The 27,305-nt window shown below is 40.1% G+C and overlaps 1 protein-coding gene across 2 annotated transcripts in view; it reads left to right on the top strand.

Annotated features, from left to right (window-relative positions):
• Positions 1 to 27,305, top strand: part of SQLE (squalene epoxidase) — a 31,594-nt gene that overhangs the window by 2,094 nt on the left and 2,195 nt on the right. For both annotated transcript variants that reach the window (XM_067467291.1, XM_060775864.2), the window contains exons 2-11: positions 628 to 1,288; positions 7,762 to 8,014; positions 11,305 to 11,485; positions 11,827 to 11,923; positions 13,582 to 13,695; positions 13,999 to 14,170; positions 16,433 to 16,528; positions 19,166 to 19,308; positions 25,233 to 25,329; positions 26,290 to 26,377. In XM_067467291.1, the coding sequence (XP_067323392.1) occupies positions 1,004 to 1,288; positions 7,762 to 8,014; positions 11,305 to 11,485; positions 11,827 to 11,923; positions 13,582 to 13,695; positions 13,999 to 14,170; positions 16,433 to 16,528; positions 19,166 to 19,308; positions 25,233 to 25,329; positions 26,290 to 26,377 (1,526 nt within the window). In that variant the 5' untranslated portion in view covers positions 628 to 1,003. The remainder of the gene's footprint in view (positions 1 to 627; positions 1,289 to 7,761; positions 8,015 to 11,304; positions 11,486 to 11,826; positions 11,924 to 13,581; positions 13,696 to 13,998; positions 14,171 to 16,432; positions 16,529 to 19,165; positions 19,309 to 25,232; positions 25,330 to 26,289; positions 26,378 to 27,305) is intronic.

The raw sequence follows: 27,305 nt of genomic DNA, 5'->3' as shown, positions 1-27,305 counted from the left end.
AAATTGCATTCAAAGCACCCCTGACAGATGGCCATCCAGCCTCTGTTTAAAAGCTTCCAAAGCATTCATAGATAGATCCAAAGATGGAAGCTGTGGAACCAAATCCCAGTTTATACCAAAAGCCCACTGTATCTGGCTTTTCTCCCAAATAGTACTCAAAGAGGCTCAAAAATGCCTCGTAGTTCGGCCTCATTTTTGTTAGACATGTAAGTTGCTCTGATAATTTTTCCAGCTAAAGGAGGGAGAGTATGTATATATATATATATATATAGAGAGAGAGAGAGATGCTTTAAACAAATAAGTAAACATTGAATGCAAGAGCCCTATGTTACAAAACTGTTGTTCTTGTTTTCCTGGATCTAATTGTTTAGTCAAGTGTTTTGTTTCCTGTAAAGCCCTACTAGATGCCTCTGGAAAACAAGGCATGGTCACAATGATTCCCTCTCTTTTAGTAACTTACTTTTTAGTAAAGGGAGTTCTCTAAAAATTACAGAGATGAGTGAAATTTAATGCCATGTTTGAAATCCATACTGCTTCTGTCATGACTGGATTTTGATATTTCACTCTCTTAAACATGTTACTTAAAAATGTCACTCTCTTAAACATACACATTTCTTTTTTTTCCAGGTGACCCTTCTGTTGGTCCATGAAACATTAAGAGTCCTCAAAAATGTGTGCTGGCAGAAATCAACAGACTGGTGTACAAACAAATGGTGTCATTTCCAGGGATACATGTTGACCTCAACATGCAGATTCACATTATTTCCCTGGGGAAACTGCTTTTTATGACCAAAGTTTTTTTTTCTGATATCCTTTCAAGTTTGGCAAGTTTGACTCTGCGCTGCACTTTCTATCCCTTTTTACTTCATGTGTGAAACATAACTTCTTTACAATTGCTTAAATATTTTTGTCAAGCTTGCATGTGTGTGGAGCTTGCTGCTCAGAGGGCATCTATTTACAAGACAACTTGTAAAAGAAGAGCCAGCGCAACGCACACTTCAAAATGTGGACTTTTTTGGGCATCGCCTCTTTCATCTACGTCTATAAGAAATGTGGAGATTTGCTGAGTTATGCCAACAAGGAAGTGCTGATCTCCATGGTGGTGTTCTTCTCTCTTGGTTTGCTCCTCTCCCATCGGTATCGGACATGGGGCCTCAAGCAGCAGAAGCATGTGCAAGCACACCATGGAGCGCTCTCTGGATTCTTTGCTACCATGCCACTCATTGGCTTTTTCTGGACTAAATCCCACACTGGACCTCCAGAGGTGCCACAGCCTAAATCCAGAAAGGTAGGTTTACCATTGCAGTGGTAAATGTGTTTGCTTTCTTTTTTTTAAATTTTATTTATAAATTTGTCCAACAAAATGTATAAGCATACATTCTTTTTTCTTTTTACAGTATCTTAGACAAAAGAGTATGTCATATTATATACAATCCAACAGTAAAAAAAATCAAAAACATATTTAATCATATTTCTTATCAGTATTTTTAAATTTCTATATCAACTATACTACATATAACTCCACCACACACCTTTTATCCACTTTTGCATGTTGTATTTCTTTATAATTATTATTATACAATTTCCCCCCTCTTCCCCTTACCCTTAGTTTGTGCCCCCTTCACCAGGACCAACCAACTGGTTTCACCGTTCCAAAATATCATTGTTTCTCTTGCTGGCTTATACCCCTTTCCCTCATTAAATACATATTCAATAAATTTTCCCCATATTTTCCAAAAGTCTGTTTGTTTATATATTTGTTTGTGGTCATGTAAAAAATGTGTTTCCTTTCTATTCAGAAATTAGTCGTTTTACTTCCTTGATTTTAATATTTATGACTTTTTTCATGATGAAAAATATTCTGAATTTGAAAGCACACCTTTGTTTGCATGAAAGTGTCTGATGAGTTTTGGAAATCCTGTTTAAAGCAGCACTTCTCAAATAGGTGGGTAGGTAGAGAGAGAGAGAGGACCAAATCTGCTATGCTATTTGGGGAAATTCAAAACCGCTTTTCAGATGTAAATTGAATAAACGCAGAACTGTGTAGGCTGGCAACAAAGCACTGAAATGATGTATTTTACAGTCACCACTCTTGAAGATTCTGGAGGGGCGGTTTTGGTCGTAGTCACTTTTAATGTCCCAATGGCTTAAGAGTATTCAGAATTGTGTCTTGCATTTTTCCAGTAGGTACATATATATTTGGGAAAGCTTCTGCTGTGTGCAGGGCTTTTCCCCATACTTTAGCCTCAGAATGACAGTCCGATCCCTTACTTTATCCTATGTGTGAGTTGGTCAAGCTAAGAATGAATGACCTAGCTAAGATAACCTGGGAAATCCCTTCAGTACATGCAACCTTGACATTTCAAATTCCTCACACCCTTACATGCTAGGGGAAAATTAGAGGTTCTCTTTCACATCCTTCATATGTAGGTAAAAAGCAGCTGCTTATAGATAGCAATCATGTTCTTCCCTTACCTTGTTGCGTAAGAATGTAAAGTGATCCATCCTGTACGTCTGGGGTGGGAACATAAGAGCTACGGGCTCTGTATGTCTGAGTTTCCCTATTTTTTTCAGGTAAAATTTGCCTGAAAGCCATCTAGACTGCCAGTCACCACTCTTGAAGATTATGAAGTAATGATTTTACTCGTAACCACTTTTAATGTCTCAAAGGCTTAAGAGTATCCAGAAATTTTTGAGTTTTGCACTTCAGCAATATAACTACCATTAGAATCATAGAATTGGAAGAGACCTCATAGGACATCCAGTCCAACCCCCTGCCAAGAAGCAGAAAAATCGCATTCAGAGCACCCCTGACAGATGGTCATCCACCCTCTGTTTAAAAGTCTTCAAAGAAGGAGACTCCACCACACTTTGGGGCAGAGAGTTCCACTGCTGAAAGTTCTCACAGTCAGGAAGATCTTCCTTATGTTCAGGTGGAATCTTCTTTCTTGTAGTTTGAAGCCATTGTTCCACGTCCTAGTCTCCAGGGCAGCAGAAAACAAGCTTGCTCCCTCCTCCCTATGACTTCCCCTCACATATTCATACATGGCCATTATGTCTCAGCCTTCTCTTCTGTGGACTAAACATGCCCAATTCTTTAAGCCGCTTCTCAGAGAGCTTGTTCTCCAGACCCTTGATCATTTTGGTCTCCCTCCTCTGAACACATTCCAGCTTGTCAACATCTCCTTTCAATTGCGGTGCTCAGAATTGGACACAGTGTGATTGCAGGTGTGGTCTGACCAAGGTGGAATAGAGGGAAGCATGACTTCCCTGGATCTAGACACTAGATTCCTATTTATGCATGCCAAAATCCCATTGGCTTTTTAAACTGCTGCACGACATTATTCGCTCATGTTTAACTTGTTGTCCATGATCTTTTTCACATGTACTACTGTTGAGCCAGGCGTCTCCTATTCTGTATCTTTGCCTTTTTTCTGCCTGAGTGGAATATCATTCATTTGTCTGTGTTGAACTTCATATTGTTAGTTTTGGCCAATGATCTCTTTAACCTGTTAATATCGTTTTGAATTCTGCTCCTGCCTTTTGGAGTATTAGGTAACCCTCCCAATTTGGTGTCATCTGCAAACTTGATGACCATTGCCTTCTAACCCCTCATCTAAGTCATTAATAAAGATGTTGAACTTTATAAACTGTACATTATTATTGTACAGTTTATAAAGTTGTCATAAAAATTTAATATGCAGATTTTATAAATGTGGATTTAATATGAATGGAAGTGAATGGAAGAATGGAAGGATGTATGGAGCTAATAATTTTGGAAACACCAGTATAATATTAAGGTCTGCAATAACTAACTACCTGCTTTCTGGACTGTGGTTAAAACCTGTTGATAAGAAGTGAAAAGTAAACTCTGATAAGACACGGGACAGTGATAACAGAAATGTTTGCAACATTCCTTATGTTAAGAAGGAAATCAACACGAGCCTTGTGTTTGTCAACACCAATCAAGAAGAGTCAACATTTGGCCAGTAAACAGATGGAGCCAGGATGGAAGACATCTATCATAAATTTACAATTTTGGGATTACATCAACACAATATTCTTATAAAAGACTCAGTCTAATAATGCTCAAAGTGTGACAGCCCGAGGAGTCTGTTCCACCCGCTATGCTCTGCTCTATGGGAAGGAGAGAGATAGTGTACGTATGGAGAGTGGCAGATTTGCATGGGAGCAGTCTGGTCACTTTGGCCTTCTTTCTCAAGGGAAGAGGAAGAAGTGCCCTTTTGGAGTCTTAGGTTTTGTGCAGGGAGTCAGGTTCTGCTGTATGGAAAACAAAGATAAGTTCTTAGGGAAGAAGTTTTGGTATTATGGCAGTTTTGGAATTATGCTTTGGAAGGCTACAGGGAAGCAGGGTCTGGCCTAACAGGTGCTTCTCCAAGGAGGGAGAAAATGATATGGTAATATTTGAATGCCGGAGGATGAGTGTGTATACACGTGGTGTGAATGTTTAGTGAAAATGTAATTCCCCTTTGTTTGTTTGTTAGCCATGTAATTGTAAATTGTAGTTGTATATAATCTGTATTTCTGTATGTCTAAATGTTTTTCTGTAATCTCATATACCCTCTCACACTGGAAATTGCAATAAAAAGATCCTATGCTTTAAAGTCATTGAAAAGTAATTCATGACAAAGTGAGTAGAATACATTTTTTCACACATGGTACTATTATATTTAAAACTAACCCCCTTCTTTTACTAACAAACACAAAAGGAAAACAAAAGAATATTAAAATTGACTTTCCACTTCCCTAAGAGACATATGAAGATATTGTTATCATTCTGAAAAATTACTTACTTTAAATGGCTTCTCTGTGCTGCCTTCTGTTTAATTACAAGACTTGCTAGCATTTTACATATTTTGTTATATGTGAAATAAACGGTCCACATTCTTTAAAAAAATGTCTATTGACTACTTTTTGATCAAACATCCAGACACCTTGATGGGAAGGAAACATCCAACCACATTTTAGTGTGATTTTGGGTTTAGAATAATTTTCCACGGTTGAGAGAGGTTTATCCACCCCACACTCACTGCAGCTACGTACCTTCATTTTACATCTTTGCTTGGAAATAAATCCCATTGTGTCCAATGCATCTTATTTGTTAGGTTAAGGTCCTGTATAGCATAAGAATCCAGCATTTTGGACTTCATTGTTGCTTCTGGTTACCACCCACTGCTGAACTGTGATAGCTTTCTTCACTTCCATTCAATTGCTAGTGGAGAGCAGGAAGGGTGGGAGAAGTTTCAGTATGTTGCCATGGGCAGATGTGGATCGAGGAGATCTTCCACAAATATCTACTGATGCCACCATGCTGTCTGAAGACCTCAGTAGATGATGTCATTAACCTGTGTCTGACTAACCAAAAGTAGGAATTAAAATACAGTTCTCACATTGACCCATAAATAATTCAACCACTGTTTTTGTGCTGATTTTTTTTTACTAAAGTTTCTAGACAGACACCATATTTTCCTGAGTCAAATGTGCATCCTTTTTAGCTAAAACACATTGCCAAAATTAGGGTGCACATTACTATCGGGTATTACGGTGTCACAAAAATATCATTCCAGATTTGATAAATGTGGATTTGATATAATGATGTGTGGGAGTGAATGGAAGTATGTATGGATGGAGCTAATAATTTTGGAGACACCAGTATAACATTAAGGCCTGCAGTGACTAACTACCTGCTTTCTGGACTGTGATTAAAACCTGTTAATAAGATTTGAAAAGTAAAGTCTGGTAAGAATTGGGACAGTGATAACAGAAATGTTTACAAGGTTAAGAAGGAAGTCAACATAAGATCAACACCAATCAAGAAGATCAACAGCCTGGTTACCTTGGGGCTTCTTTCTCAAGGGAAGAGGAAAAAGTGTGCTTTTGGAGCCTTGGATTTTGTGCAGGGAATCCGGTTCTGCTGTATGGAAAACAGAAATCTGGTCCTTGGCATTATTCTTAGGGAAGAAGTTTTGGCATTTTGAAGTTAGGGTGTTGTGGAAGTTATGGAGCTATGCATTGACAGGCTGCAGGAAAGCAGGGTCTGGCCCTACAGGTGCTTCTCCAAGGAGGGAGAAAATGATATGGTAATATTTGAATGCTTGAGGATGTATGTGTTTACATGTGGTGTGAATGTTGAGTGAAAATGTAATTCCCCCTTGTTTGTTAGCCATGTAATTGTAAATCCAATGTAGTTGCATAGAATCTGTATGTATGTATGTCCAGTGTCATTCTTTGTCTAAATATTTTTCTGTAATCTGATATACTCTCTCACACTGGAAATAAACTCTCTCACACTGGCACTAAAAATAACCTATGCTTCAAAGTTATTGGAAAGTCATTCATGAAAACGGTAATTTAAGTGCCATGGGGAATGTTGATAAAGAAGGAAGCTACTTGCTTTTAAAACATTTTTTGCATCCTTGCCCCATGGCTAATGAGGGCTTCTAGGATGTGTATGAAGCCAAAGGGAAGACTTGGGAGACGGGGAAGAAGCCCGAGAGAGAGGCGAAGCAGCAGTTGTTTCCTAACTCCTTCCCCTGAAATGTAACCTACACCAACTGGTCTCCCTTTCAAACATTGTTTATTACTGACTTGGGGCTTGTAGTTTAGTGAGAATGGGAAAAGCCCCTCCCTAAACTACAAGCCCCAGAATCCTGCAGAAGGCAGCTGCAGGATTGAAAGTGGGCACAGACTCTAAATCCTATTTTTGGGTGTGATTGCCTTTGAAATATTTATTCCCCATAATTACATCCAGTAAGTCAGGGGAGGTTTTCCATGAGATTTGCTTGTGGTTCCCTTTTGCAGCTCCAAGTAGATTTTTGGGACCCCAGTGTAACCTTCCTATTGTGAATCTATATCACTTTTAATTGCCATGGCCCAGTACTATGCAATCCTGGGAGTCGTAGTTTGATGAGGCATAGCACTCTTCGAGAGATGGCTAAACTGACTTGTAGTTACTTGTAAACTATTGCCCCCTTGAATCCATAGCATTGAGCCATAGCAAGGAAAGTTATGTCATACTGCATTAATTCCAGTGTAGATTCACCCAAGGACTTTGGAATCACCTGTAATGCACCTATACTGTAAGAATTTATGATGTTTGATAACACTGAGAATACCATTTGTCAGTGTATAATCCTGGGATTTGTAGTTTGGGGAGGCACCAGCTCTCTTTGGCAGAGAAGGTGAAAGAGCTCATAGAACTCATACAAACCTCATAGAGAGAGCTCCCAGGATTCCATAGCATTGAGCCAGGGCTATTAAATTGGTGCTAAGAGGCCCTTTCTACATTGTAAACTTGAACTGTTGTGCACTCACAACATGGGCATATATAACTCCAGGCTAAGTATGTGGTGGCTATATTCAGAAGTTACCTGTGTTCTGTTACCATTTGTATTTGTATTAGTCTGTTACAGGGAAAACATTTAAGTCTTGTGGCACCTTTGATGACTAATGAAGTGATTACCAACTACAAAAACTGACTGAAAACTACTATGATGGAAAGATAGGACTTTGTGTCTGATGAAGTAATCCGTAAAAATAGCTATGATAGTCCTTTGCAGAATAAAAAGGAAAGGAGGGGATTGAAACAAAATGCACTCAGAATTCTTCTCTTGGTCTGCTGCTCTTTTGTGTGTGTGTTTTTTAAAACTAAAGTATTACATTTGAAGAAAATGCCTCTAAAGATGTGATAAATCTACATGAGTTAGTTTTTGACTTGTTTTTGATGTCATCTTTCCCCAGGATAGAAGAGGGGCCAGTATCTCAGCTGACACCACAAGTGAGACTGCTACAGCCTCAACATTGTCTTCTCAATATGATCCAGAGATCATCATCATTGGGTCGGGTGTGCTTGGCTCTGCTTTGGCAGCAGTGCTTGCAAGAGATGGAAGAAAAGTGGCCATCATTGAGAGGGATCTGAAAGAACCTGACAGGATAGTTGGAGAACTGTTACAGCCTGGGGGATGTAATGCTCTGAAAGACCTGGGCCTAGAAGGTATGTTACTGTCTATAAAACAGAAATCTTTGATTCATAAATCTTGTGCTGATATGCCTTTTGCCTCACTTTTCAAAAACAACATTGCACAATCTGAACTGTATTCTATTTCTGCTTTTTTCTTATAAAGTACCCACCACTTATATGCTGTTTGTGAGAGTTGACTTATAAATTGAATTGCCTGTACAACTTAACCTCTACTCTTCCTCCTAATTGATATTCAAGTTGGAAAAAGAAAAGAGGACACACATATCATATTCACAGAGAACACAAGAAATCATGGAAGGCTTCTATGTCCACAAGTGAAGAAACTGAATATGACTCAGAAAGTTCATAGAATCACATAATTCGAAGGACATAAAGGGCCATCAAGTTCAACCAGCTATTTGCATCTGAAATATTTGTGATAGGTACTAGTCATGTGCATTCAGAACTTACCTTCATCCATTTCATGTCCTGGCTTTCGGTGGGCCCTCTGATCCGTTTTGACTGAGCCTCCCAAAAGCGGGAGGTCAGATATTCATTTTATGTTTTTGGGGTTGAAAAATCCATTTTCTTTCAGCCCATTATTGGCAGGGGGCGGGGGGAACGACTTCACCCCTAGGCCCAAAATACCTGGACCTCCGGATGCAGGCTTTGGACTTACGTGCCCGGGCCTAGCAGGGCCTGTAGCCGAGTAAGGAGCGCTCCGTACTTGGCACTCAGCTGCAGACACCCTGGTGCTCGGCTGCAGGCCCTATAAGGTCCAGGTGTGTAGGCCCACAGCACTGGGGTGCCTGCAGCGGAGCGCCAAGTAAGGAGCGCTCCTTCCTCGACGCTCAGCTGCAGGCCCTACCAGGGCCCGGTGCTTTGGGTCTATGTGCGTGGAAGTCAATCCAAAAAGCAGGCTTGGAGCTGGTACCCGCTCCCGCCTGCCTTTCATTTTGAGTCTATTTTCATTCCAGGAGGAGCCTTCCCATTTCGTGCCATCCAAATGGACGGTACAAAATGGAAACATGACTCAAACGGATGAGACAAATTTCGGGCCCATGACTAATAGGTACCCCTTTGGCCTCTGTTTTAAAATTTTTCATAGGAGAGTTTCTGAGCTAATCTATTCCCCTGTCAAACAGCTCCTGCTTATTTATTTATAGTGTCAGAAGCGAATTGAGAATACAGCTGTAATGTATAGAAAAACCACACACAAAGTAAAAAACTTGGCATTATACTAAATTTCCTTTGACTTGGAGTGCCCCTGGTGTCGCTATAAGGAGGTTCTCCATTGTGCATGTGGCAGGGCTCAGGGTGCATTGTAGTAAGTAGTCTGTGGTTTGCTCTACTCCACACTCCACAGACTTCACCCCAAATTTCCATGAGTATCCTATACTACCTGTTTTGAGGTTTTAGGCTCAAGCATATGTGTGCAACCTATATTATTTGTGGTAGCTTTCCAGGCCTACAGCAGTACCTTTGGCTGATGTTCTCAGATCGTACTGTAGGTGTAAAACCTTTCTCTGGGCCAATCCCAGACTTCCCATATATTGTTTAGTACTGGATTAAGGAAATTACTAGAAAGATTCACTGCTTTGTTTTAAAGCAATACACATTTGTGAGATCAGGGGAATTAACAAGGCTTTGCGAATCAGCAGAATCAATTCCATACAGAGGCAAAAGTGTCAGCATTGCCTCATTCGGAAAGGCCAGAAACGACATTCTAGTAGAGAGAGTAGAGGGAAGTTAGTGCTTATTTTAGCTTTTTTAAAAGGACAGACACCTTCTGAACAGATTCTGTCAAGAAAACCCCATGATAACCATAGGGTCTCCAACTTCAGCCACAGATCATTATTATTGTCATTTTTACTTATATCTTGGTTTCTCTCTTCAAAAAAGAGACTCACAGTACAAGTGATACAATTTAAAACCTGAAAAAACATGCAAACATTAGTAAGGAATTAAATATTAATGGTCCTAAAAATAAACAATTAAAATCCTTAAAACCAATTAAAAACCTATGCATAGCTAAACCACAGGACACCCTACTTTAAAAAGATCAGCTGCAAGGGTGAGCCTGGTCTTGCTTTGCTTGCTCTTGAGGAACAACCAAAGTGCAAGGAATCAAAGAAGGAAATTGTTACATGAAGAGGGAAGTCTCAGCCACCTACCATTGTGATAAAAAAAATCTTTGTCAGCATATTCTGATGCTAATGTCCATTGTCTTCCTTTATAGACTTGATGTTGGCATACATCCTCATAGTAGGTCAGCAGCAATGCAAAGTGTTGTGATTTCCTGCAAGGCACATGTGTTGTCCATTTTTAAACTCACCAGTGGACACACCTATCTGAAGTCACGCCTTGAGACAAATAAGAGAGCTAGCCAGAAACCTGATTTTGACAGGGTTCTTCCTCAGAGCCTTGGCACTGGAGATGGGGTGTCCCCAGAAACATGTAATTCCTATATTACAGATGATTGGCAATATCTGACTTTTCTGGGTGGGGAGGGCAGCAGTCACTTCATGGCTGCAGCATTTGTCATAGGAGGACAACAATGCACTGTTGACGTGGTACTTCTGGGTATGGAGGGAAGGTGGCATGACTTTCAGCTCTGCCCCTGAAGCAAGACAGTCATGCTATCTGTGGGAGTGTCAGCCCTACTTTAGATGTCTCTTTATGAACCATTTTATTTATTTTATTTTATTTATATTTGTTGTGTCAGGGCAACCAGTCAATTGTATTACATTTTAATAGAACAAAACAAACAAACAGACAAAATACAAAATTTGCAAGTTTGGTAGTTGATTAAATGTCCTTTGACCAGTATCTGGCCACTTGGAGTGCCTCTGGTGTTGCTGCAAGAAGGTCCTCCATTGTGCATGTGGCAGGGCTCAGGGTGCATTGCAGCAGGTGGTCAGTGGTTTGCTCTTCTCCACACTCGCATGTCGTGGATTCCACTTTGTGGGCCCCACTTCTTGAGGTTGGCTCTGCATCTCATGGTGCCAGAGCACAGTCTGTTCAGTGCCAAGAATATTAAAATTTTATTAGATTACTTTTAATACCAAGACAGAATGATAAACATAAACATACTACCATATGACCAAAACTGTGTGTCCAAAACAAACATTCATAAAGAGAGAATAAATCACAGTACAACTATATATTTTCTTCTTCTTTTCCAGCAAATAATCTCGAGTTTTCATTTTCCCAAATCTTAAAATAACAGGGATCCCAGAGCAAAGTCTCACTTCATCATAACATTCATATGTCCTGTGTTTTTTATTCTTTCTTTTACCAATGTACTGATCCTTATTTTGTAGAGGCAGTGGAAGGAATTGACTGCCGTGTAATAAATGGTTACATAGTGCATGACCACCAAAGCAAGACGGAGGTTGAAATTCCTTATCCATCTACAGCAGATGGCAGAATACAAAGTGGAAAAGCATTTCATCATGGGCGCTTCATTATGGGCCTTCGAAAGGCAGCCATGGCAGAACCCAAGTAAGAATGGCTTCCTTACAATATCAAGACTTAACATGATGATGGCAAGTTCGCATTATAAGACCAAGGTATCTGTTCCTTCATCAAATGCTAAAATGGTGGCAGAAGGCTCTAATCATGGAGTGGCTTCTGCCACTATTTTGGTGTTCAGAAGGAAGGAGGTTTCCATTGAGGACATAATCTGTGCAATCTTGTTTCACCTTTTGTTCCTGATGGGAAAAGGAGGGTTAGGATCTCCCTTCTAAACAAAAATGTAAGTTTGAGTGATAACATCATGGGATATGAACCAAAGTATTTTGAGTAAATGCGTATATAATTGTTTAAAATGTGCTTTTTTCCAGCACAAAATTCATTGAAGGGACAGTAATACAATTACTTGAAGAAGATGACTGCGTTATTGGTGTTGTGTATAAAGACAAGGAAACTGGAGAAACAAAGGTGAAGCTCAAGAATTAATAGAGAACTGGTCAAATTTTCTATCTTTTTCTGATATAGTCTTACTCTGGGTTAAAGTAAGCAGCCTTTTCTCTGAGGAACATTTAATTTAACCAACCAAAACAAAGTTTTCTGCAGGTGTTCCTTGGCCTTCTTTTCTCACTTATGTAGTACCAAGCTGCCCAAGTATTGCATGTTAAGCATTTATTTTGACCACTTTTCTTAACTAGCGCAATGAAATCTATGATGGAAAGTTAAATTGCGAAGAAAGACAATGAATATTCTCTGTGTTTTTGATGCTCGTCTGCTGTATGAGTCAGTTTTCAGTTTTGTCTGTTTATTTGTGTACTTACAATTAAGAGAATATGCTTAAATGTTGTTGTCTTGATAAATGAGCATACCATCTATTAAGTATGAAGGATACAAATTTAATACTAAATGTTTCATCGTCAAATTAATTAAAATCCATTTTATAATAGCCGTAGGCTTACAGCCATGATCAAATTATGACTTTATGTGCATTCATTTTCCAGAATATGTCACAGTTCCTCAGACAGTAGCTTTATCATTTTTAGTTAGGAATGTACATAAATGAAATAGATTTTGGAAGAGAGCCAAATGGCCCCTTAGTAGAAAACAAAGATCTATTTTAATGTATTGTTGAAGGCTTTCATGGCCGGAATCACTGGGTTGTTGTAGGTTTTTTTCGGGCTATATGCCCATGGTCTAGAGGCATTCTCTCCTGACATTTCGCCTGCATCTATGGCAAGCATCCTTGCCATAGGATGCTTGCCATAGATGCAGGCGAAACGTCAGGAGAGAATGCCTCTAGACCATGGCCATATAGCCCGAAAAAAACCTACAACAACCCAAAGATCTATTTTGTATGTAATGCACTGTTTGGTTGTAAGAGACAACAAGCATGTGTTCTTGACAGACATGTTCAGATTTCTGCAAATCTTTCAATAAGCAGGGTTAGTAACTTTAGGTTAGACTGAAATCAGGTTTGATGCCCTTAAAATCAAGTACAATATGAATATATGGCAAAGGGTATCACTGTTCCAGGAACTAAATGTATTTTTAACTGATTGGTATGCAAGTTTTGATTACAGTCATGCATATACTCAGAATATATCAAAATGTCACCATCCTGATGCATTGGGTTGGTGCAGCAAATGGTATGACTTGGGGTTTTAGACTCATAGTATTGTGACTGAAGAATAGTAATATTTTTCTTCCCATTTTTACACACACATATACATATATATATACAATACATACATACACACACACATATATACATATACATACACACACACCATGTTTCCATAAAAAAGATGAAGGTTTCACCTTGACATTAAGTCTAGTCGACTCCGACTCTGGGGGTTGGTGCTCATCTCAATTTTTAAGCCAAAGAGCCGGCGTTGTCCATAGACACCTCCAAGGCCTTGTGGCCAGCATGACTGTATGGAGTGCCGTTACATATATATGGAAACATGGTAAATTACTGCTCAGAAATTTCTCTAAGCATGCTTTTGAATATGCCGCCAAGCTTTTAAAATGGTGTAGAAAACGTCAATTGATCTGGGATATTTTCAGGGCATGCTCCATAGTGCGATTTCACATGATTTATTTCTCGCTCCAATCATTTTATGTTATAGGAGCTCCATGCACCCCTTACTTTTGTGGCTGATGGCGTCTTTTCCAAGTTTAGGAAAAATTTCGTCTCCAGCAAAGTTAGAGTTCGATCTCATTTTGTAGGATGCATTTTGCAGGTAAGTGTTTCCTTAAAAAGCTAATTGTACTATTTTCCAGTTTGGGTGCTTAAAGTAGATAAATCAGAATGCCTGTTTTAGAGCAGTCCCATTTATGCTGATGATATTTCTGGCATTCATAGAAGGTTTTAGATACTCTAATAGTACTTACTCATCTGCACAACAGACCCTCTTGCTGTCTATATACACTTAAGGAAATGTGTTTTTGTGCTAGCATGTCACAGAGTGCTATTCAATATGGCAGATTGGGGAATGCAAACATTGGTATAGCACCTTTGATTCTTTTTTCTTCATTTTACAAAGAATTCACCTCAGTTTAAAGCCAACTATGCTGAACTGGTCATGGGAAATCCTAGTCCAGTACTTGTCTACCAGATTTCTTCCAATGAAACCCGAGTCCTTGTTGACATTCAAGGTGATATGCCAAAGAACCTTAAAGAATATATGATCGAGAACGTTTATCCACAGCTACCAGGTAAGAATATGTGCGTGGAATGACAGTACTGTGCAATTATCTGCTGAATTATCTCCTGAAATGCATTCTTTTCCCCCCTCTATAGTCTTTATTGCAAATATGTAAGGAATGGGAAGGGGTACAAGAGTGGATATAGAACAGGGACATTTTTAACATTTTACATCTTTGTCTTCCATTGCTGTCTAATTTTCTTTGATATTAAGAGAAAAAAAGAGAGAAAGCAAAAAAAGAAAACATTTATTTTCTAATCTAAAACAAAATAATGGAAAATGGGTATACAGTGTTTTGAAACAAAGGAGATAAAAAACTTGAGAAATTGAAAATAGAAATCCCTTACTAATGCTTCCTCTCCTGTCTCTCTGTTCTCTTCATAATAAAAAATATATATTCTTTTTGTTATATAACTTCTTATCAACACAGTTAATGGTTCCCAATCTTTTTTGAAAGTATTTGCATCTTGATTCTGTAGCCGTCTGGACAGCTTGTCCATTTCGGAGAGTTCATAGAATCATAGAGTTGGAAGAGACCCTGTGGGCCATCCAGTCCAACCCTTGCCAAGAAGCAGGAAAATTGTGTTCAACGTATCCCTGAAAGATGGCTTAGTTTTTCATTCTTCCACTGTTGACATTGTCTGTTGTCGCCAAAATTTTGCAAATAATATCCTGGCTGCTGATACCATGTGTTGAAAAATTATCGTCTTTTGAAATTTGTTAATGAAGGAGGCCTAATAGAAAAGTTTCGGGCTCTCTCTCTCTATATATTTTCCATTATTTTGTATATTTTTGTCCAATATTTTATAGTTTGTGGACATAGCCACCACATATGGTAAAGGAGCCAACCGCTACATTTCCAACAAATATTCCTTCTCTTAGGTTGGATTTTAGCTTAATTGTTTTGGTGTCATATACCAACAATACATTATCTTACGAAAATTATCACGAAGGCCATAGTTGCAGGTGAATTTTATCCCCCTTTCCCATATGTATTTCCATATACTCATTTCAACATTACGTTCAATGTTTTGTGCCCATTTAATAATGTGATCTTTTACTTGATCTTCCTCTGTATGTTTTTTTTTTTAGTAATACCCTTTTACATTTCCTGGTAGCTTTAATCTATGGTGTTGCCTTAAAACATTTTCCATAGTCGTACTATTTATAGATGTATATCATTTGGGAGGAGGTAATAACTTAGAAAGAAAGAGAGCCAATTAACTATTCTCGGGTAATATTCATCCAGAAATCCACCTCTGCTTTGTCTGAGATATATTTATTTATTTATTTATTCAGACCATTTCTACCCCACCCTTCTCACCCCCGAGGGCGGCTAACACTTCAATGCCATTGAATAACAATTCAATGTCAGCAGTATCAAAACAACAATATAAAACAGCAATACATAATCCATTACATAACAATTAAACAGTGATATTAGTTAAAATTAGATAATCACATAGAATAAATCACATAATCACAGGTCATAAAGCCATTTCCAATTTTCATAACAATCCTGTTGTCTGAGTTCAGTGCCTAAAGTGCTGCTGTGCCCACTAGCCAAAGGCGTGGCTCCAAAACCACGTCTTTAGTTTTTTCCTAAAAGTAAGGAGGGAGGACGCCAATCTAATCTTGCTGGGGAGCGAATTCCATAAGCGGGAGGTCACCACCGAGAAGGCCCTGTCCCTTGTCCCCACCAGACGTGTTTGAGACGCTTCTTTAACCGAGAGCAGGGCCTCCCCAGTAGATCTTAAATTACGAGGTGAAATGTAGAGAAAGATACGTTCGGATAAGTAAGCTGGGCCGGAGCCATATAGGGTTTTATAGGACAAGACCAGCACTTTGAATTGTGCTTGGAGGTGGACTGGCAGCAAGTGGAGCTGACGCAGCAGGGGGGTGGTATGCTTCCTGTATGGCGCTCCGGTGAGTAATCTGGCTGCTGCCCATTGGACTAGTTGAAGTCTCCGAACAGTCTTCAAAGGCAACCCCACGTAGAGGGGCCTAACCATCTTCTCTCATGCCATTGGAATCTAATGGTGGCTCTGAGTCGGTACTGGGCAAAGTATGACCCTGCAAATGCTGTTATATTATTGTTTCAGATATCTGTTACTGTTAGCTATGTTGTCTTGAACTGCTCAGAGTTGCAGTCTGACAGTGGCTGGAAAGATCCATCTCTATTCTAGGTGGTTTATCTTCTGAGTCTTGATCAAAAGATAAACACTTTGGAAATAATTGTGACACTCTTTTTGTTTCTTTGTTTGTCTTGCAGAGCATTTACAGGAACCTTTCCTAATAGCCGTACAGAACGATCGCTTGAGGTCTATGCCTGCAAGCTTCTTGCCTCCTACACCTGTGAACAAAGCAGGTTTGTGAGCCAAAAATAGACATTAAAATTTGGAGACTTAAGAACCGACTTATTGAAAGGTTTTGGCATGCCCAGTGGGATTTTTTTTAATTATTTTTCTTTGAAGAACAGAGAATACTATTTTTCCCATGCCACACCATTCATGGGAAACCTACATGGTCTGTAATGTGTGATTTCATTTTTCCTGCGATGACAATGTTTATTACTGGCAGTAACCCTGAAAGATTGAAACAAAGGAAATAAAAAAATTGAGAAATGGAAAACTGTGCCTTAGAATCATAGAATCTAGTGCAGTGGTTCTCAACCTGGGGTCCCCAGATGTTTTTGGCCTACAACTCCCAGAAATCCCAGCTATTTTACCTGCTGTTAGGATTTCTGGGATTTGTAGGCCAAAAACATCTGGGGAACCCAGGTTGAGAACCACTGATAGTGACTAGATCTAGGGAAGTCATGCTACCCCTCTATTTCGCCTCGGTCAGACCACACTTGGAGTACTATGTCCAATTCTCGGTACTGCAATTTAAGGGAGATGTTAACAAGCTGGAATGTGTCCAGAGAAGGTTGACTAAAATGATCAAGGGTCTGGAGAACAAGCCCTATGAGGAGCGGCTGAAAGAGCTGGGCGTGTTTAGCTTACAGAATAGATAGTTGAGAAGGAGGCTTGAAGGCCATTTATCAAGATGTGAGGGGAAATCATGGGGAGGAGGGAGCAAGCTTGTTTTCTGCTGCCCTGGAGACTAGGATGTGCATCAATGGCTTCAAACTACAGGAAAGAAAATTCTACCTGAACATTAGGAAGAACTTCCTAACAGTGAGAGCTGTTCAGCAGTGGAACTCTCTGCCCCGAAGTGTGGTGGAGGCTCCTCTTTTGGAGGCTTTAAAGCAGAGACTGGATGGACATCTGTCGAGGGTGCTCTGAATGTGATTTTCCTGCTTCTTGACGGGGTTGGACTGGATGGCCCATGAGGTCTCTTCCAACTCTATGATTCTATAAGAGTTCTGTAGACAATATGAATGCCTAAAAAGTCAACTATCATATATACTCAGGTATATAACTGCCTCATGTATGAGTCAAAGGTACATGCTGGCCAAAATAAAGAATTTTATATGCCAAGTTGATAAGTCATGGGCAAAGCACAATTGCTCCCTCAGAGGGACAGCCACTTTTGTATGACACCACCCAGGCATTCAAAATTGTCAGAAGGGGTGCAGTTGTAGAGAGAATAGTCTTGAGATTTTTTAAAAAAATTCCAGGATAGGAGAAAAGTCCCAGGATCTTGCCTTTTGCCACTCTATTTAGAGAAATGGTTCCTTTTATGATAAGAATTAAGGTACAATACTCATATCGACCCATGGATAAGTCGACCCATGATTTTGTGGTTGATTGCTTGACTAAAACTTCTAGACTTATACATGCATATATGAGGTAGGCTGACTGTAGAGCAAATGGCACTTGCAGTTAAAATGAATCAATGGATGCTGTCGTACTTTGGGCACATCATAAGATGACATGAACTGCTAGGAAAGGACAGCAATGCTGGCAAATAAGGCAGTATGAAAATGAGAAGAAAGACAAAGCAAAACTGTTGTGACCAATTAAAGGAAGCTGCTTCTCTGTAAGACTTGAACACGGCCACTAATAGCAGGGTGTTTTGGAGCTCTCTTACTCATAGGCTTGTTCTAAATTGAAGTCAAAGTGACATCAGTTAATAGCAGCAGTCACTGCTACTCAGCCTGAGACTGCGCCACTCCTACTTAAATACGAGGGGTATTTTTTAAGTAAGGTCCGTTGGAACATAAGTACACAACGAAAGTTTATTTCAAAAAAGTAAATTTATTTTCAGAAAGTACATACTTCACTCTATTTTTCGACATAGTTGCCAAGTTTGTTCAAACCTCTAAACCAATTTTAAAATACCCTCTTCATAAAAACTTGCCGCCTGCTCTGATAACCAAATCGTCTGTAATCAAAGAAGGGCGACCGGAGCAGTCCTCATCATGGACGTTGTCTCGGCTATCTTTGAATTGTCATACCCACTTACACACTTTGCTTTCACTCATAACAGTATCACCGTGCACTTCACAAATCTGTTGATGAATTTCTGCAGCAGGCAGGTTCCTTGCTGACAAAAACCGTATCACTGAGCGAACCTCACATGCGGAGGGTGAGTTGATAGTCTTAAACATTTTTAAAGCACAGAACAGAACCGTACAGGTTAGCTACAGAGCGGAAACTGAGCACAGTTGTTCCCGAGGCATGCCGGTACACGACGCATGTGCTAGTTGCGGTATGCGCGCAAACTACTAGTGTCTACAACAAAATGGACCTTACTTAAAAAATACCCCTCGTATATGTAACCAGCTCCTCCATTCAGTCTTCAAATTGCTACTCCCCATTTGGCTGCAACTGACAACAGGTAGTTTTAGGTGGGAAATTTTGGCTCAACTTTGGCACAAATTTGGCTTAGTTCTATAGATGTTATTGAAACTGAGACAGCTGATTTGCCTGTGCTTATCGTGATAAAAATGAATTCCAGTGTGTGCACAACCTGTTCAAAATTTGAAGAGTAAGGCTCTTAGAATTAGAATTACAATATGCAATGCCTGTACAGTTATGACTGATTCTTATCCTTTCAGGAGTCATGCTCCTGGGAGATGCTTACAACATGAGACACCCCCTAACAGGTGGAGGAATGAGCGTTGTATTTAATGACATCAAGATATGGAGGCACTTGCTGCAAGCTGTTCCAGATTTATATGAGGACTCTGCTGTTTTGCAGGTAGAACAGGTTTTTGGTTTTCCTTCCTGATGCTTTTTGTATTTTTACTCCTTTTTCAGGTTTGGCAACTTTTCACATTGCCTCAGGGAGCTGCTTAGTCATTTATTTCTATTTTAAAAGTAGTAAATTGCCCTACATCTATCTGAAAGGATTCCAAAATGCTATATTTTAAAAATATAAAAGAACAATAACCTAGTGGTCATTTACAAAATGATAATATTAACCTTTTTAACAAATAAAGAGTAAAGAATTTAATTTTGTGAATGGCCACTGGGGATTATTATGGTGTTCCCATCCTCTCTGGTTGAGGCGGGAGTCTGCACTGTCTGATACTGGAATGGGAATGACTTAGTCCTGAAAGGCAAGCTAATATTGATTACTTCAAGCAAAAGTGAAACTCAGAACCGGTCTCTGGAGCAACAGCCAGTGCTGTTAAAAATAAAATAAAATCAGAGACAGCGCATTAGTATGAAGAAAGATAAACATAACTCTAAATTTACAATTAAAACTGTATCTTGTAAGTCCGTTAAGTTTGGAGCTCAAAAGTATGGACTAAACTTTGGGACACTATTTTAAAAAAATACTCATTCCATGCAGAGAAGTTGGATGGCTTTGAAGAAAGGATGTGACAGTCAGGTGCAGCCAAGCAGTTAAGTGGGCAGATGCCTCCTTTGATTGACATACAGGAAGTATCGGCTTCTATTTTGCTATTTTCCCTGCTTATGGCACTGCATATTCTGTTTGCTTCTTTTCTAAAGTACATATATGTTTCCCTTAAAAAAGGTTCATTCTGTCTTTAAATCTTGATTTAAAGCACATCTCCAAGAGCAGTGGTTCCCAACCTGTGGTCCGTGGACCACCAGTGGTCCCAAAGAACTAAAATATGGTCCAGGGCCTCATCGTTACTACACCTTTGCAACAAGAGCGACTGATCTCACAAAACCCTCTTATAGTGCCGAGGCACCGGGGATGTCGGGAGGGGAGAGGCTGGCTACCCACGAAAGGCGCGACAACAAGCCTCCTGACTGCTGCTTCTCCTCCTCCTCCCTCCCCCTGCATGGAACCATTCTGTGTGGTGCCTGGAAGCGGGGGTGCCTTGGTGTCTTTGTTTTTAGGCCTGTTCCTGTGGTTATTTGGGGTGCTGATTCAGAAAATTGCATAGAATAGACTACATCAACTCTACATTATTAAATATGGTTTTCTGTGTGCAAGCAGATGGTGACTACCAGATGGCATATGTTCTGTATCAGAAAATAGAGCTGATGGGTCTATCCAATGTAGTTTTCTGAATCAGCACCTCAAATAACCGAACCAAATCTAAAGTTGACCAAAAAATGATTTGTAATCCTTTTGGTAGTAGTGTTGGAGAGTGGTCCCTGGTCAAGTGTTCCCTGGTCAAAAAAAGGTTGGGAACCACTGCCCTAGATCAACCGGGAAAAGAACACATCTAAGTCTGTTTATTTAATTGAGCTAGTCTATAAAATAAAATAATGATCTATGAGAAGAAGAAGTGTGCCAGGTACTGAGCCTTGTATTATCGAGGGCATCTTGCAAGCAGCCTTCTTGCACATTCCCCCTTTTCTCCATGCTTTTTTCCTGTTGCAAACAAAGCAGCCTAATTTTGCTTCTTTCCATCTTGTCATTTGAATGCCTTCTCCATTTCTTGGTCTCTTCCCTCAGCAATCCCAAAACCATGAATTTGCTTAACATTAAGTCCTGTCATTCAGAATTTAGGCCAATGTAGTCCGCACAGATCCTGTGATCTCTCAACCCTTTTCCTTCTAGTGAATATGCCCTTTGGAGTTATTTTTCCCATTGGGAGATTGATATTGAGCACATGAAACAAATATTAAAATTATCTCCATTAACTAAATTATATATTTCATATATGCCCCCTCTCCTCTATACACATCCTCTATTTGCACACATCTCTGATTACATTTTTGAGCTAACCAATTTATTTTTGAAACTTAGCTGTAATATTCACTATTCCCTATTGTGATCACCTGTGTAGTTTAATTCTTATGCACCTGAAAGTACCTCTGTTTCCATACTAGAATCAATCTGGGTTAGTATTCTTTTGACAGATGCAGAAGTAGATCAGCTTATTGCTCAAAGAGTCTTTTAGCAAATCATGAAGAAACATTGGGCCACACCTATTCTTCTGTTGAGAAATCTAATGATAACATTTGCATCTGTGGAGATCAAGAATGTGTTGTATATAAAATGGGACCCACACCCAGTATCTGCTGTGAAACATTTAGTGTTTGCTCTTGCACGTGTATGCCAAAACATACTAGTTGAAGCTTATAGCAATTCATAGTGGCAGTACTTCAGATGCACCAACATTAATCATGCATTCAGAAACTTTTCATGTCAAATCCCTCTATTTGGGGATTTCTATAATAGTAATTGATTTCCAATAGTTTATAATAAACTCTACAAAAGTGGTTCTCAACCTGTGGGTCCCCAGGTGTTTTGGCCTGCAACTCCCAGAAAACCCAGCCAGTTTACCAGTTATCAGGATTTCTGGGACTTGAAGGCCAAAATATCTGGGAGCCCACAGGTAGAAAACAACTGCTTTACAAGCTAGCTGGCATTGCCCCCCAAATGTGTGATGGGAAGTTTCTGCTAACTGTGAGAGAAATAAGGTTGACCACTACGAAAGTCATCCATTGCATGGCTATCAGCCTCCTCCCAGTAGACCCAAATCAAGGAAAAGCTTCATGAGAACCACCAGTCCTCTTAACGTTCCCCCAACAACAGCAAGTGTGTCCCTATGGGCAGCTAAACCAGGCAATTCCAACTGGATGGCCCCCCATGAAGGTCTTCCTTCAGGGGCAAACCAAGAACGGGCAATTTGGAAGTCCCTGAACAGACTCAGAAGTGGTGTGGGCAGATCAAAAGACAGCCTGGAAAAATGGCACTACCTAGAAGAATCTTCCATCTTGTGAGACTGTGGAGCAGAACAAACAACTCCGCATCTGTATGCTTGTCCACAATGTCCTGCCTCATGTACAGAGGAAGAACAGGTAAGCTGGGTTTAAAAAAGGCAAAGGAACAAGCTGGGTTTAAAAAAGGCAAAGGAACAAGAGACCAAATTGCCAATATCCACTGGATAATGGAGAAAGGCAGGGAGTTTCAGAAAAAAAACATCTTTTTCTGTTTTATTTACCATTCCAAAGCCTTTGACTGTGTGGATCATAATAAATTGTGGCAAGTTCTTGGTGGTATGGGGTTACCAAGTCACCTTGTCTGTCTCCTGAGGAATCTGTATAAGGACCAAGTAGCAACAGTAAGAACTGGCCGTGGAACAGACTGATTCAAGATTGGGAAAGACGTACGGCAGGGTTGTATACTCTCACCCAACCTATTCAACTTGTATGCAGAACACATCATGTAACGTGTGGGGCTTGATGAATCCAAATGTGTGATGGGAAGTTTCTGCTAACTGTGAGAGAAATAAGGTTGACCACTACGAAAGTCATCCATTGCATGGCTATCAGCCTCCTCCCAGTAGACCCAAATCAAGGAAAAGCTTCATGAGAACCACCAGTCCTCTTAACGTTCCCCCAACAACAGCAAGTGTGTCCCTATGGGCAGCTAAACCAGGCAATTCCAACTGGATGGCCCCCCATGAAGGTCTTCCTTCAGGGGCAAACCAAGAACGGGCAATTTGGAAGTCCCTGAACAGACTCAGAAGTGGTGTGGGCAGATCAAAAGACAGCCTGGAAAAATGGCACTACCTAGAAGAATCTTCCATCTTGTGAGACTGTGGAGCAGAACAAACAACTCCGCATCTGTATGCTTGTCCACAATGTCCTGCCTCATGTACAGAGGAAGAACAGGTAAGCTGGGTTTAAAAAAGGCAAAGGAACAAGAGACCAAATTGCCAATATCCACTGGATAATGGAGAAAGGCAGGGAGTTTCAGAAAAAAAACATCTTTTTCTGTTTTATTTACCATTCCAAAGCCTTTGACTGTGTGGATCATAATAAATTGTGGCAAGTTCTTGGTGGTATGGGGTTACCAAGTCACCTTGTCTGTCTCCTGAGGAATCTGTATAAGGACCAAGTAGCAACAGTAAGAACTGGCCGTGGAACAGACTGATTCAAGATTGGGAAAGACGTACGGCAGGGTTGTATACTCTCACCCAACCTATTCAACTTGTATGCAGAACACATCATGTAACGTGTGGGGCTTGATGAATCCAAGGCTGGAGTTTAAATTGCTGGATGAAACATTAACAACCTTAGATATGCAGATGATACCACTTTGATGCCTGAAAGCGAGGAGGAGCTGAGGAGCCTTCTAACCAAGGTGAAAGAAGAAAGTGCAAAAGCTGTATTGCAGTTCAACACACACACACACACAACCAAGATGATGGCAACCAGACTGACTGATAACTGGAAAATAGAGGCAGAAAACACAGAGGCAGTGACAGACTGTATTTCTAGGTGCAAAGATTACTGAAGACACAGACCTGGCCAGGAAACCAAAAGACATTTACTTATTGGGAGGAGAGCATTGATCAAATTAGTGAAGAGTAGAGACATCACACCGGCAAAGAAAATCCACATAGTTAAAGCAATGGTATTCCCTGTAGAAACCTACGGATGTGAGAGCTGGACCATAAGGAAGGCTGAGCGAAGGAAGATAGACGCTTTTGAACTGTGGGGTTGGAGGAAAATTCTGAGAGTGCCTTGGATCGCGAGAAGATCCAACCAGTCCATATTTCAGGAAGTAATGCCTGACTGTCCATGGAGGGAAGGATATTAGAGGCAAAGATGAAGTCCTTTGGCCACATCACGAGAAGACAGGAAATCTTAGAGAAGACAATGATGCTGGGGAAAATGGAAGGAAAAAGGAAGAGTGGCTGACCAAGAGCAAGATGGATGGATGGTATCGTTTAACTGACTAGCTTGTCCTTGAAGCAGCTGGGGGTGGCGATGGCCCACAGGCAGCTCTGGTGTGGGCTGATCCATGAGATTGCAAAGAGTTGGAAGCGACTGAACGAATAAGCAACAACAGTCACATCAATAGAAAATGGTCTTGTCGGTATGATGAAAGCTTTAGAAAGATCATGTAGCTTTGTGCACTACGATGACGTGCGGAAACCATCATCCCCTATCTGCAATATGTTCTTGAGATTTTAACTGTTGTCATTCATGTGCTGCCTAAAAGTAATGTTATACCTATTGGCTTACACTTGTGATAATCATCTCAACTGGGAGAAACTATGCCAAGTTCAAATAAATATATTGATAAAGCTAAAGTGCTTCACTATTAGCACTGGAATGATGAAAGATCGTAATTAAATTGATGACTGTAACCTGCGACTCCAGTAATAGCGTCTTTCTTTCTTTTATCTTTGCCTGATAAAAGTGTTTCAAAAGCTAGTGTAATTATGTTTGCATTGTCTGATTGGCATAATAAAGAATCATCACGATGCATATATCTTTTTAAATGGACAGCATGGCTATTCATTCATTCTCTCTCGTTTATATATATACTGTATTTCTTCATTATTAAGACTCACTTTTCCCTAGATTAATATCTCTAGAAATCTTAGAATTAAAGGTTTATTTTATGTATTTTTGTTAGTGACAATTGAACTGAAATTAGGGTGCATCTTACAATTGATGGCTTCTTACAATTGAAGAAATATAGGACGGATGACAATTGGGGATGATGCACCAATCATCTGATCCAGCTCTATGTGTCAATAGATGTAACATAGATAGCTGATGTGAAGAGACTACTTCCCATAACATATTTCTTTGATTTCTGGAAATGTTGGTAATTTAATTGATCATCTTAAAACATCAGGAACTTGTAAAAGCTTTGGGGTAGTATTGCATTGTATAAAATAAACAAGCTTTATTGTATCTTGTTACCAGCGAGTGACTCTTTATCTTTTGCAGGCCAAAAAGACATTTTACTGGACACGAAGAAAATCCTACTCTTTTGTTGTCAATGTTCTTGCTCAGGCTCTGTATGAATTGTTTTCTGCTGCAGATGGTGAGTGTGTTACCAAAAAGGGTTTGTCTGGGTTGTTGTAAGTTTTTCGGGCTGTAGGGCCATGTTCCAGAAGCATTCTCTCCTGATGTTTCGCCTGCACCTGTGGCAGGCGTCCTCAGAGCTTGTGAGGTCTGTTGGAAACTAGGCAAGTGGGGTTTATATATCTGTGGAATGTCCAGGGTGGGACATTCCAACAGACATCACAACCTAGTTTCCAACAGACTTCACAACCTCTGAGGATGCTTACCATAGATGCAGGTGAAACATCAGGAGAGAATGCTTCTGGAACATGGCCATACAGCCCAAAAAACTTACAACGACTCAGTGATTCTGGCCATGAAAGCCTTTAACAATATATGGTGTGTCTTTTTGTGTATTTGTATATCACCTCTCAACGCACCAGCACTCCTGAGGTGGTAGAGTATGGATAGAAGTGTTTGAAAAACAAAGTAAAACAATGTTCTAAAATCATTTTAAGGTCACAGAGAGTTGAAATAGAGTCACAATTCTTATGTGTAACAACCGAGCTTTAGCGGTCTGCTGGGAACCCAAAAGGGATGGCTCCATCTCATTCCATGTGGATTAAGGTCAACTGGTATGATGGAACCCTGTCCACATGCTTCATACTGGCTTTGTTATACCCTGAGGATATATAGAATCATTGATGTGCCCTCTTTGATTGATATGGCAATGCAGTGTTCTTACTGTGTGATTTCCACATCCAAGCTGTGACAGTTTGCTATATAAAATGGGCATCATTATGTGAGCAGTCCTTGTGTCCAGGCTTGTTTTCCTAAAGATTGTTGACAGGATAATAGCCGCTTTTCCATTTGATGACAACCAAAGTGTCTATTATAAATATTAAAGACATTGGGGTCAGGCCTCACTGTATGTTCCAAGATCATCCTTCAATTCTTTGGCTTTTTTAAAAAAATCAAACAACATTTATGTGTTTGGCAGATTCTCTGAATCAGTTAAGGACAGCCTGCTTCTGTTACTTCAAGCTGGGTGGCGAGTGTGTTTCTGGACCAGTTGGATTGCTTTCAATGTAAGTTGAAGTTGTTGTTAAAAATGGGTAGTAACTAACCTGGCTCAGAATTTCCTTTGAAATTGTGGAGCCTCTTTGAAACTGATCTTGTAAAACAGTGTTTCTCAATCAGGGGGGTCGCACGGGGGGTGTTTCAGAGGGGTTGCCAAAGACCATCAGATAACACGTATTTCTGATGGTCTTCGGAACCCTTTTGGCAGAGAAAGCTGAAGATCCCTTCATCTATCTTCCTTTTTGGTGTTGGTGAACTACAACTCCCAGAATTCAAAAGCAGGCCTCCTCCAACCCCATCAGTATTCAATGTTGGCCATGTAGGTAGTGTGCCAAGTTTGGTGCAGGTCCATTGTGGGCTGGGTTCAGAGTGCTCTTTGATTGTAGGTGAACTATAAATCCCAGCAGTTACAACTCCCAAATATTAAGGTCTATTTTCCCCCAAACTTCACCAGTTTTCACATTTGGACATATTGCGTATTTGTGCCAAGTCTGTTCCAGATCCATTATTGTTTGAGCCCACAGTGCTCTCTGGATGTAGGTGAACTACAACTCCAAAACTCAAGTTCAGTGCCCATCAAACCAAACTGTGGACATTCCCTGCATACCTGATGCGACTGGAAGTAACATTGCATCACTTCCAGCCACTTTGGGGGGCTTTCCCCTTGTTTTTGGGATGTATGGGAGGCTTGGGAGTGGACTTGGAGGAGCAACAGTACTCTGTTTTGCAATGGTTATGGAGGTTGTGTGGGCCATGACATTTATTGCACTGATGGTCTGAGGCTCATGCACAACCTTCAGGACTCACTTTGTCAATCCAAACCTCTGAGAGAAGATGGCAAAAGTCTAGGATTTTTTGCCAAGAAATGTATCGTGTAATTTCTAACACTAATGGCGGGTGTCACATTTCTCACTGTCTTCCCCTTCTCTCCCCATC

This window comes from Anolis sagrei, chromosome 4 (genome assembly GCF_037176765.1).
Source record: "Anolis sagrei isolate rAnoSag1 chromosome 4, rAnoSag1.mat, whole genome shotgun sequence".
NCBI lineage: Eukaryota > Metazoa > Chordata > Lepidosauria > Squamata > Dactyloidae > Anolis > Anolis sagrei.
The sequence above is the reverse complement of the archived record's forward strand: the minus strand, read 5'-3'. Positions and strand labels throughout refer to the sequence as shown.